The sequence below is a fragment of the Orcinus orca genome, chromosome 17, assembly GCF_937001465.1.
Source record: "Orcinus orca chromosome 17, mOrcOrc1.1, whole genome shotgun sequence".
Lineage (NCBI taxonomy): Eukaryota > Metazoa > Chordata > Mammalia > Artiodactyla > Delphinidae > Orcinus > Orcinus orca.
The window spans coordinates 71,456,522-71,469,159 of NC_064575.1; the positions used below are offsets into that span (position 1 = coordinate 71,456,522).

At 42.8% G+C, this 12,638-nt stretch overlaps 1 protein-coding gene across 3 annotated transcripts in view; it reads right to left on the reverse strand.

Annotated features, from left to right (window-relative positions):
• The window catches only part of DERL1 (derlin 1), a 113,071-nt gene extending 101,980 nt beyond the window's left edge, over window positions 1-11,091 (reverse strand). Inside the window, exons 1-2 of one of the 3 annotated variants that reach the window (XM_033419875.2) lie at window positions 10,621-11,087; window positions 820-931 (exon numbers count right to left, since the gene is read on the reverse strand). In XM_033419875.2, the coding sequence (XP_033275766.1) occupies window positions 820-931; window positions 10,621-10,773 (265 nt within the window). In that variant the 5' untranslated portion in view covers window positions 10,774-11,087. Of the gene's footprint in view, window positions 1-819; window positions 932-10,620 lie in introns of all 3 variants that reach the window. The other 2 variants (XM_033419874.2, XM_004265348.4) reach the window with 2 other exon arrangements.
• Window positions 11,092-12,638: the final 1,547 nt, after the last annotated feature.

Sequence of the window (12,638 nt, forward strand, 5' to 3'; positions counted from 1 at the left end):
GGACTCCCCTGGTGGCGCAGTGGTTAAGAATCCGCCTGCTAATGCAGGGGACACAGGTTCGATCCCTCGTCCAGGAAGATCCCACATGCCACAGAGCAACTAAGCCTGTGCACCACAACCACTGAGCCTGTGCTCTAGAGCCCACAAGACACAACTACTGAGCCTGTGTGCCACAACTACTGAGGCCCGCGCACCTAGAGCCCATGCTCCACAACAAGAGAAGCCACTGCGATGAGAAGCCCACACACCTCAACAAAGAGTAGCCCCCGCTCACCGCAACTAGAGAAAGCCCACGCGCAGCAACGAAGACCCAACGCAAACAAAACTAAATAAATAAATAAATTTATTTATTAAAAAAAAATTTTTTTTTAACTTGCATGTTTCAATTACAGAGACTAAGTCTAGGCTTTTACTTGCATAAAGTAGTGTTTTTCAACCCCAATTTAGGAGATATATACACTTCAGCCCAACTGTGCTTTAAAAAACAGGGACTGCTGTGTGACAAATGAGGGAGACGTCACATGAAGTGAGAGGCACACACAGGAGATGGACAGGATGTGTAAACCTCTGCTCTTGTATTTTTGTCACCTATAAAGTGGTGACACTGCTGCTTACATCTCATGATGACGCTGTGAGGATTAAAACACGAATAATCTAAGCGCCTGTAGACTCCTGGCACAGTCACTACTTACTGCGCATTTACACCATTATGTCATTTCTTTATATACGCCATCTGCCCTCAAAATTCCTCCAGTAAGTAAATACATGGATTAGTAAATCAGACAGAAACAATACTTAAAACAACCACAGATAACATACCTGTTTCGAGTCGTGTAGAGTACTGATATAAGAAATACAAATTGACCAAATAAAGAAATCCAGTTCCTGGACCCACAGGGAAATAAAAGGTGGCAGTAATCGGCCTCCAAATCTGTCCAGATCAAAATAAACACGGCTGTTAGTTTCTCTAAGCTGGGTGTTTTGTTTTTTTTTTCTTTTAACTAAACAAAATTAACCCTTGAAAAACATTCTCCTCAGTGATGAGAGCTACCAAATGGACATCACCAATATAATTCAAGAAAACTGAAGAAAAGTTCATATTAGCTACAATGACTTCAATGTGCAAGTCAATGGAATGAGATGGCATCATAAAATAAACAATAAATATTTCTAAACAAGTTGAAAAAAATCAATACTAAAGACATATATGGTTAATCTTTACTGGGATCAGGCTTATAGTTATGCCTATCAAAAACGAATTACAGTATAACTGAATCACTTTGCTGTAACACCTGAAACATTGTAAATCAACTACAGTGGGGAAAAAAAAAGAAAAAAGATGTATAAAGATAATTTCCAACAGTATAGTAATTATCTCTATTTAGGAAAAGAATACACTGGGATGACAAACCTTGTCAAAATAATGTCATATTCAAAAGACAGAAGTAAAACAGGAACTTTCCATTCAAATCAATGTGCTATTTAGGCAATATGGATACATAACTTAAAAATATTCCCTTCCCCCCAAAAAACTACAGAAGGTCTACAGTGAGAAGTAAGCCTCCCTCCTGACCCTCAGTCTCCCAGCTCCTTTTCCAGCAAGAACGGATCCATTTATTGTACTTCTTTCGAGAAACAATCATTTCTATTACTATTATTCCTCCCTTTTCACCCTAACTTACCTTGCACTGTTCTATACCTTGTTTCACTCCCTTGAAAAAATATTTTTATAGGCTTCATAATATTCCTTCTGTGTGGATGTCCAAACTTCACTGAAGCTATTACAATGCTACAATGAATAGCCTCTTTATACAGGTACATATAGGATAAATTCCTGTGAGTCAACCTGCTAGATCAAACATTTGCATTTAATTTCAGCAGATATTGCCAACTGCCTACAAAAATGTTTAACCAATTTATACTTCCTCCTAAAATGGAGATTAATGCCTGTCTTCTCTCCACAGCTTCACCATTTAGTGTATTTCACAGTCACCAATCATGTTTCTAAAGCTTTAGCATTTTCTTTCTTCATTTTTCTACTCAATTTGCATTTCTTTACACATTATGGAAATTGCCCTTTCTCATTGTTGCAATTATTTTCTGGTCTGTCATTAGTCTTATGCTTTTGTGGTATTTTTGCCATATAAAATGAAATGTAAAAGTTTAATTTTTATATAGGCAAATGTATCCATCATGTATCACGTTTACAAGTACTTCTTCCCTCCAAGAATACAACAGTGCTCCCAGTTGTACTGTGGTTTATGTAAGAAGTGAGAAAGAGAGTCAACTTGTTTTTCTAGACGGTCACTAGTTTTCCCAATACTATTTACAGAGTGACCCATCTTCTCTCCATTGATTTGAAAAACTACTTTCATCATATATTGATTCCCTTTTATAGGAAAGTCTACTTTTAGACTATTCTGTTTGGAATCGAATGCCAATACCAATACCAAGCTATTTTAATTTCTAGCTTTATAATGTATTTTCTTATCTGGCAAAGTGATATAATTAAATAATCCCCCTCCTGTTTTTCTTCCACATATGTCACAATCTTCTTGGTTAGTCTCCATATTACTTTTCTAAATGAACGAGAACCAACACCTTTCTTATTTCACTGTGATAAAGACAGTTTCCAGACAGAAAGTCTTTCATACCTTTCTATTGAGCTTTTGATTTCTATCTTTTTTATACTCAACCACCAAAACTAAATTATCTAATTGTTTGTGATATTTGAAAACTCAGCCTCTTGCACTTTCCAAGTATACAACTCTATCTGTAAATAAAATTTTGTATCTTCTTCTTGCCTAATTTACTGGCTAACACCTCCAGAATAATGTTAAGTTATAGAGGTTGAAGAAGATGGCCTTCCCAGACTTGGAAATGCCAACATCATGCTGGCTTTTGTCTTGAGAGCTGTGTCTTATCGCGTGAGTGTGAAAGATATGGTCCCTACATCAAGGAGGTCTCGATAATGGGGAGTCTGTCCAAAGAAGCAAGAGTAGGGACAGGAAGGGGAACTTGTGGTCTTGGAAAAATGAGTACAAAGTCCCAAAGAACTGCAAGAGCACAATAATGAATGGGTATTGCTCACGATTTGGGTGTGGCTAGAATGGAGGGCATTAGCTGTGGGGCTGGCCAGGCATAGCTGACAAGTCAGGTTCTCCAAGTACAGAACTGTACCCCTCAGAGCTTAACTCCCTGTGGAGGAGAATGCACTTCACATATCCCAAAAGTCACTTCCAACAACCTTGAACTAAACCAGTAAAACAAAATAGGTTAAAATTCATTTTGGTTTATTCACAATTTTATCTCAGAAACAGCTGGGTCTGATGGAAAGAGCGCCGGAAAGGATTTGAGAAGACAGAGACTTCAGTAGGGGCTTACAAGTCAGCAGTCCTGAGTCTCAATTTCCATTTGTAAAAGAGGAGTGATATACTAATACTTGCTCCATTTTGGTTAATGGTTTAAAAAAAAAAAAATAGTGTACTATTATGCTCATTTACATGTCCTAACTCAGGGGGTAGATTGTGTAGATGAGGAAGCAGAATGAGAAAAGGCCAAATAATAGCCAGTAAGTGGCTGAGCTAGAATTTTGTCCCAGACAGCCTGACTCCAGAGTTTATAATACTAATAAGTCCCTATTTTTACAATGCCTCTCACAAGTGACATCATTACTATGAGATATAATTAAAATCAGTAAAAACTTTTAGTACCACTATACTACTTGTATAATCCTGAAATGAACTGAGCGTAAGCTCACAAATTCACTCTCCCCGCTTTAAGAAAAAGCATTGGGGGTAAAAGACCAGAAGCAAGCAAGCTGTGGCCGTGGCTCGGGGCCTTGGAAGAGTCTGGACCTGTGAGTTTGCATCTTCATCTACCCAGTAACATCTGTCCTTTGACTCCCGCCTTCCTCATCTCACAGATTTTGTAAAAGGTTGGAATTAAGAATCAGATTAAGAAGGTGCTTTGTAAAAAAAATTTGTGTGGGCATACAATTATTACAATCTTTTAGGAGACACGTGCTGACCTGGTTTTTACAAATTCACATTTTAAACTCCCCCCGGATTCCTCTCAGTTACTCCACGCCTGATTTTGGAAAAGAAACCTCAGGGGTTTTCTGACTACACTTTTCACTAACACTTGATGCCATGATGCTATTTTTAGCCACTGTGTGCACCTGTGCTTTGGAAATCAGTGTCTGTCAAAAAACCGCACACTTCTTTTCCCAGTTCATTATGCTTACCCTTGAGGTACACTTGCTCTCACTGATCTAAGGGACTTAGTATTATTTTTACATCACTTTAAAATTATATTCTGAAAACACCAGGAGATAGCTCATCTCTTCAGAGGGACACAGTGTAATATATTTCTGAAATCCCCCTTGTAGGTAACCAACTAAATCCCCTCCTCTCCTCTGATATGTAGATAGTTACGATAAGGAAATGGCTTTATTTTCGGGGCTGGGAGTGGTGAAGGCACCTTTCGAGCCTTCTTGACCCGTAAGAAGCAGCCAGGGGCAGTGCAAAGAGCCTGGGACTTGCAGGCAAGCATCTCACTTTAACCCCACAGCAATCCCAAGGCCGGAAGCTTAATCACCCACCTTTTCACGAGGAACGCTGGGCCCTCATCAGAGTTGAGGTAACCCTCCCAGAGTTCCTCACTTAGCAAGAGCAAGAAGCCCACGTGCTCCCTGGCGTAGAGGCCTTCAAAGAAACATCAGACACTGCTCGTCGTCAGCTGCTAGTCCGACAACTTCTGTTGAGTGTTTAGTTCAACCATCCTTCAACAAAAATCTCCCAAACAATGTGCTACTGAAATCATTACAAACGCCACCCAGAGTCTAGGGCAGGTTTTTTTAACTATCAAAAACAAAGATTTTTCTGCAACAATACAGACTGGTTGATTTGGAGTTAAAGAAAGTCTGCCTGGGTCACCAAGCAAGTAAGAATGAAGAGCACCAAACGCTGATGTTAGCAAACTCTGGCTTTTCTCTCTCTTTTTTTTTTTTTTTGCAGGAGGTGGCGGTGTGGGGGAGAGGAGCCGGGGGGTGGGGCTGGGGGGACACTAGACAGGCAAGAAAATCAAATGAAAGGCACTCAGTCTCAACTGAAGACGTTAAACCAGCTATTAGGAGCCATCAATTCTACTCCTAGGTACGTATGCATACCTATGTTCACCAAGACGTGTTCCAGAATGTTCACAGCAGCACTACTCATTCTAGCCAAAACTAGAACTACCCAAAAAGCCCGTTACCAGCAGAAAGGGTAAATAAATGGTGGTCTGTTCACACAAGGGAACAATATAAGGATGAGCAATCTATAACCACATGCAACAATGTGGGTGACTCTCAAACTGTTGAAAAGAAGCTAGACACAAAAAAATACATATTGTATAATTTCATTTATAGAACAGTAAGAAAACTGGCAAAAACCATCTATGGTATTAAAAGTCAAGACAGTAGTTACCCTTGCAGTGGGTAGTGACCAGAAGGGAGCAGCAGGAAGGTTTTGGGGATGCTGGCTGTGTCTTGATCTGGTGGCTGGTTATATACTGATGTTCAATTTTTGAAAATTCAACAAGCTATAAATATATAATACATACACTTTCCTGCTTGAATACTGCAACTCAACAAAAAGTTTAAAAATGAAGCTATGAGCTCACCCTTAGCTACAGACCACAGCAGAACTGTCTTATGTGGACAGGATTGCAAAGGAAAGATTTTAAAGCTGTACATACCAGAACACTTGCCATAAAGTTCTAAATCCAAACCCTGAGGCTACTTCTATGCTCAGCCCACAGACCAAGTTCATTCCCCTTCCAGTTACGGGTCTATATGACTCTCTTTCCCAACACACTCAGATGAGTCTGCGAGGGCTGCTGTCATCAGGCTAAATGTGAGAACATGAGCAAAAGCTTGGCAAATAAATATCAGCACCAGGCCTGGTCACAGACTCGGTTGGTGCTATTTCTTTTTGTTCCCGGAAACAAATCAGAGAAATTGAGAGTACATATCTTCCCATTTCTAGTCAGGACGCCTTTAGTGGGACAAAAAGAAGGATAATAATCCAGCAGTTACGTTTTAATTTCAATTACAAATTAAAATTAGAATATTACTGCCCAAGGAGAGAAGGCAGCAATGGCAGGAATTATTATTGACTAATAAGTAAAAATAGGCACTATTTTTTTAATAGATTATCTACCAGATTATTTACTGGGCACCTTACATTCTTTATGTTTTTCTATAATAGAGGCATGAAGTGGGTAACATTTCTCCTCAATTTGAAGATACTCATTTTCGTGTTCCTGAAATTCGGACGTGCCTTACCGTCAATATATTCATTTAATGTAATCTGTACTCTCCTCCCCTTCCAAAAAATTGTATTAAATTAAAGGAGCATCTTATAACCAATGGAGTTACAACACAGTTAACTCTTAGAACAGAGTTAATATGGTATTAAATTCTCCCCACTTTTAGGTGGGGAAACTGAGGCTCAGAAAGGATAAACAGCTTGCCTGAGGGCTTACAGCTTGCAAGGGGGCTAAGCCAGGCCTGGAGACCACGACTCAACTACCTGAAATCCCACAGTATTTCTACTCTAATAGAAAAGGAACAATAATTTGCTACGACTGGTTTGAAAGAAATCACCCTCAAGAATGTTTCGTTAAACACTTAACTATGTGTTTGGGTAGACAGGATGCAAAAGAGTGAAACAAGAGCGCTTAGAACTATCTTGAACTCACCAAAATAGAAACTGAAACTGCAGCTGTCTATCAACTGGTGTAACGCTGACCTCGGGATGTTTATGGGGGTTAAGTGAGGTATCACATGGAGAAGCCCAACACAGATGTAAGGCAGTGATGTTATTTTGTCCAAAGAAACGAAATCTCCCGTGTGGGCAGCTCTGGGAGACATAATCTCAGAAACCACGAGGGCAGCAGCAAAGTGCAGCCTCTCTTCTCGTTAATCAGGGACCAATATGGAGGCATTTCATCACTGTGTGCTATCTGATCAATGAGTCTTAAATATAAGAGATGAGGAACTTTAGGCAATAGTGGAGTGAGTCTTAACATACACCTACGCCTTTCCACTTACCCAAACTAAGGAAATAACATTTTAAACTTTAGAGTTCCAAACCAACAAGCTACTCAGAGGAAACCCACAGATAAGGAGGAAAAGTAACTTTTGTCACTTCCAGCATGAATCCACAATTCTAAATTGATCACTTCCAAGTTGTCCAAATATGCAGCTTTTAAGGAAAAGAGGAGCCTCTAGCAGAAAGCACACCACAGGCTGTGTGTCCTCACCCATCAGCCTCTCAGATGCAGTTTTTCCTTTAACTGCTTCATTTGCAAATGAGTTCTTCCAGCTTCTGAAAGCTAAACCTGTCCAGAAAGAGTAGGAGTCAGAGTAGCAGAAAGAAAGTATAGATACTGGTCTCTCCACACCCGGGCAGTGAGCACACTGTCCTGCCTTCTACCAGCAGCTTCTCCCCCATTTCAGGAAAACAAGCCCTGCCTTCTACCAGCAGCTTCTCCCCTGTTTCAGGATAACAAGCCCACAAGAAGCAATGCAAGGAAGATGGGAACATTATGGAAGGTGTGACATGAAAGATGACCTTTCTAATCAGTTCACCACTTTTAATATTATACACATGTAGGCTATTAGAAAGACTTACTTTTACTAAGCTGACTACAGAAACAAGCAAGATTTTGCAAGTAGGGCCAAAGAGCCAGTTTTGACCAGGTCCTTCTCATTGACGACCATTGATGATTTACAATCATTTATGACCACTGCTCCTCAGGCGCCGCATTACCTAACATGCCACAGGGCACAAAGTGCACAACATTCACTGCAACAAATATTTTACCAAAGCAAATAGAAAAGAGTCTGCCATTCTGGCTGCACACCCAGATCATATTCTAATACTCAACTGCCTCCTTAACTTCTCCACCTGGATGCCTAAAAAGCCTCTCTGGACTTAATATGGTCAAAATATAACTCTTTATTGATACCTTCCTCCACCCCCAAACCTAAGCCTCCCTAAACATTCCCAATCTCAGAAAAGAGCTGCACCAGGCACTCCATTGCTCCTGTGAAAACAGTGACATCTTCAAGTCCTGCCCCTTCACATCCATTAAGCTGCAGTGTAGTCCACTCCAACTCCCAAATCTATCCACTTCTATCTTCACAGCCACTCTGGTCCAAACCACCATCTCTCTTGCCCTCTAACTTGACTCACCTCTCTGATCCTGTTACCTAGCCCACCCTTTCCCCCATTCACATACCAAGTCCATCCCACAGAGTAGCCAAGGCAATTTTTCAGTCCTTTGTTCAAAAGGCTCTGAAGCCTTTCTAGTGCCTTCAAATTAAAGTTCAAACCACAAAGCCCTACACAGTCTAGCCCCAGCCTACCTTTCCTCTTTCACTTTATTGCAGTCACCCCTGGCTATCTCTCTGTCCTCAACTACCAATCCTCGTCCCTACAGCTGACTCTGTACTAACTATCCAGTCTTCTTTCTGTTTCTAATTCCTGCTTCTAAGCCTTTCCCTTATTACTCCTTCTTCTTGGAAGATTGTCCCCAGAGCCAGATCTTCCCAAAGCTGGCTCCTCGTCATTCAGATTTCAGTTCAAATACCTTCTCTGAGGCCTTTCTGGAACACTTCATCAAAGTCACTCTCCGTCACACACCCCTCTCTTATTTTCTTCATGTGAGCTGGGACTTTTTCTGTACTATTCACTATTGTACCCCTAGTGCCCAGCACTGGCAAGTACCCAATTATTTCCACGCATTCAACCCATATATAAGCACCTGCTATATGCCAAACACTAATCTAGGTAACAAAGACAGTGGTAAACAGACAAGTGGCTCTCACGGAGCTTTATTCTCTGAAGGGAAGCAGGCTAACAAACATCAAGGGGTGATATGTAACCAAGAAAAATTAAGGATAAGGGAGACAGAGTGAAGGAGAGGTACTATTTTACATAGGGCAATCAAATAAGGCCTTGCCAATAAGGTGGCATTTGGGCAGACTTGAAGGAGGTAATGAGATAAACCACAGTTATCGTCCTCAAGCAGAGAAATAACATGTGCTAAGGGCCTGAGCAGGGATGGAGTTAGGTGCTGAAGAAACAGAAAGGATTCCACTGTGGAGCCTAATATACAAGGTGGAAAGCGGTAGGAGATGAGGTCAGAGAGGCAGTAGGGGCCTTGCAGGCCACTGAAAGGACTTGAGCTTTACTCATCCAGTTGAGAAGACATTAAAAGGTTCTGGGCAGAAGGCTGCCAGGATGTGATTTATGTTTTAAAAGGGTCACTCTAGCTGTCTAGAGAAAAGATTGAAAGGAACAAGGCTGCTATGATAATGGCTTGCAGTAGAGAATGAAAAGGGATTGCATTCTGGACATCTGTCTAAAATAAACAGAATTTGCTAACAGACTGTGGGATGTGAGATAAGAAGTCAAGGATGAGTCCATGACTTTTAGGGTGAGCTCCTGTAATAATGGAATTGCTATTTACTTCTAGGGAAAAGGGTATTGTTTTGGACACATTACGTCTGAGATGTCTATTAGTCATCTAAGTGGTAATTTCAAGTATACAAGTCTGGAAGTGAGATAGATCTGGACTGAAAATATGTATATTTGTATTTGAGAATCTTCAGTTTGTAGAAATTATATAAAGCCATCAAGCTACATGAGATCACCCACAGCTAGGGAGAATATGGAAAAGAGGTCCTGGGGTACATCACAATATTTAAGGATCAGGAAGATGGGGAACCAGCAAAGAAAACTAAGAAACAGCCAGTGAGGAGAGAGAAGACAAGAGTGTGTTACCCACAGTCCAAACAACGTGTCGAAATTAATGTCAGATCTTAGTATCCGACCTGCCACTGATTAAAGATTTAAATCACAGAATCCAGTGAATAAAGATAACCTCCAGAAAACTAATATTCTCTTGCCAGGAATGTTACTCTGGGCTGTTTCCTTCATGCTTCAAAAAATAAAGACTTCCATTTCAGGAGCAATTTACTCTTTACTCACTCCTTCATAAATACAACTACTACCTGCCAGATACTAGATCAGGATCTGGGATGCACACAAATAAACTCCCTCTTTGCACCTCGGGCTTCAAATCACTCCTACTGGGAAGAAACTCCATTAACATAAAAAGAACTCAGCTGGTAGTTGAGCAAGGCGACGTCCACATGCCATCCACTTGGGTGGCAGAGGGAGGTCAGAGGGCAGCTGCTCCAGGTGGCCCCAGGTTGCTACTCACTGGCGTCCAATAGATTGACAACTATCAGACTTACCTTCCCACTGCCGCCTTCTCTGAGTACAGAGGGCGAGGAACACAATTTTAATGAAGGACAAAATCAATCCTTTCCCACCGGGCCAAACCGTGTGGTCTCCCTCCACGTCTCCAGCTACCCAGGCCCACGCTCAAACCCCTTGGCCTCCACCCTACCCCCTGGCCACAGGACCTCGCCCTAAACCGCTGGAACCACCGCACTACAAGTCCCACCAGGCACCGCGCGTCCGTAACCAGCCGGTCTACGCTCCGCCGCTGCGGGACCACCTGGGGCCTGTAGTCTCCACTTCCCCAGTCGCCAGTCAGTACCTGGAAGCGATAGAGGAAGGCTTCGGGCCAGAGGAAGAAATAGGCCGGGCTGATGAGACCGAGTTTGCCGACTAAGGGCACCGCGACGGTGGCGGCGAACCAATAGCGCGTGATGGCCGGGATGCTCCTGAACCAGTCCCCGATGTCCGACATCTTCGCCTCTTCGGTGGCCGGGATGTGCAAAGCCGCCCGACTCCTGTCCCGGCCCCCTCACGACGCGGTCCGCTGGGCGAGTGGGAGGTGTCGAGGCGGAAGCCGCCCCAGCCCCGTTGCAGAACGCGGAGACCGTCAGACGTGGCGCCACCGAATTCGGACGAGCGAGGGAGAATTCGGCAGCGAAACTTCCCCTTCCGGCGGCCGACGACGACGTTAACCAGAAGTCCCGCCGCTTAAAGGGCGAGCACCGTTTTTACCACTGGGCAGAAGCTCGGTGGTTCGAAGGCGGGAGGGCGAGGGACGGGTCCAGGAGGGGCCGACCTCACGACTGGTGGGGAACAGTGGTTGCCAGGAGCAACGACAGATACTCCAGCCAATAGCGAGGCTGAACGCCCTCTACCCAGTTCCTGCCGGATTTATAGCCCAGGTGGCTCCACTTGGAGGGTGTTTAAAGGGGAAGGAGGAAAATAAAGTACAATGTAGCCCCTCAATTGTCCATCCTTTCCACAAATGTTTATTGAGGGCTTAGTAAGTGCGAGATAGGGTTTTAGACTCTGGAGGTGCTGCAGCTATCAGAGCTGTTGTAGTACCTTCTCTCCTGGAGCTTCCATACAAAGGTAGGGAGGTAATGAACAAATAATTGAATAAGATAATTTCAAGAGAGTGGTAAGAAAAATAAGGAAGATAAGTTAGGATAGTGGGGATAGAGTGATGGAGTGGGAGTGCAGAAGTGTGGGGAGAGATGGCCACTTTCGATGAGAAAGGTCAGGGAGAAGCTGGAGGAGGTGATCTTTGAGCTGAGCCCCACACACACACACACACACACACACACACACACAGATCTGGAGAGTTTTCCACACAGAGAAAACAGCCACTCTGCACACACAAAATGTTGCCTGCCATTTCAGTAAACAGAATGTTGACTTCTATTCCAGTAAACAGGGAATGTTGCCTGCCATCAGGCCCTTAGCCACTGCAGCCACCCAGATGGTGTGCCCTGAGGAGAATTCAGGGCGGAGAAAAACAGGATACTGGCCCTAAATAGTTAAGGTGCATATCTAAGGAATAATTTCAATGAGCCAGGTTATTGCACCTTCCCATACAAAGAAAAGCACTAAAATCTTTACCTTGAGATGTCTGATTTTTGCAATTAGCAGTAATCTTTTGACATTTGACTACATGGTTTTTTTGTTTGTTTCAGCAAAAACTCCTATATATCTTGGCTTCTCCCTTACCTCTTTGGAGCAGTTCCTCAGAGCTATCTGAGAGGCTATGTCCTGGGCTATAGTCCTCAGTAAATTCCTCGAATAAAATTTAGCTCACAACTTTTAGGTTACGTGATTTTTCTTCAGTCAACAACTCCAACTGGCTTGCAATTTGGAGGAACTGAAAGCAGAAATGATCATGACTCTTAATCTAGTTTGCTGGGTACGACCTAAATTACAAGTAGACGAAAATCCCTCTTGTTTTTAAAAGAATCTATCAAAGGATACAGAGTAGAACTTTTCCTGTTGTCTTTAGATATAGGACTGTTGGGCTGCACCCTGCAGGCCTGCAAGCCCTGCACTTGCCCAGCTTCAAGACCAAAGAAAGAGCCCAGAGTCAGCCACAGAGACATCAAAGGTTTAATGGATAGGGGGAGCTTACACATCTGAAGCAAGGTCCTGGAGCGACACCTCACCATGTGTGGCAGACAGTGGGCAGGATATGGCAGCGGTCTTTGCTACCTGGGGGAGAGAGAGGTTACCAGTTATAGGGGGAATTGACTTCAGGTTGGGTTATCGGTTACCAGGGAAACTATTGGAGGAGCATGCCCCTCACCGCCCCTTTGATAAACTATCCTGGGGGAAATGTTCTGATCT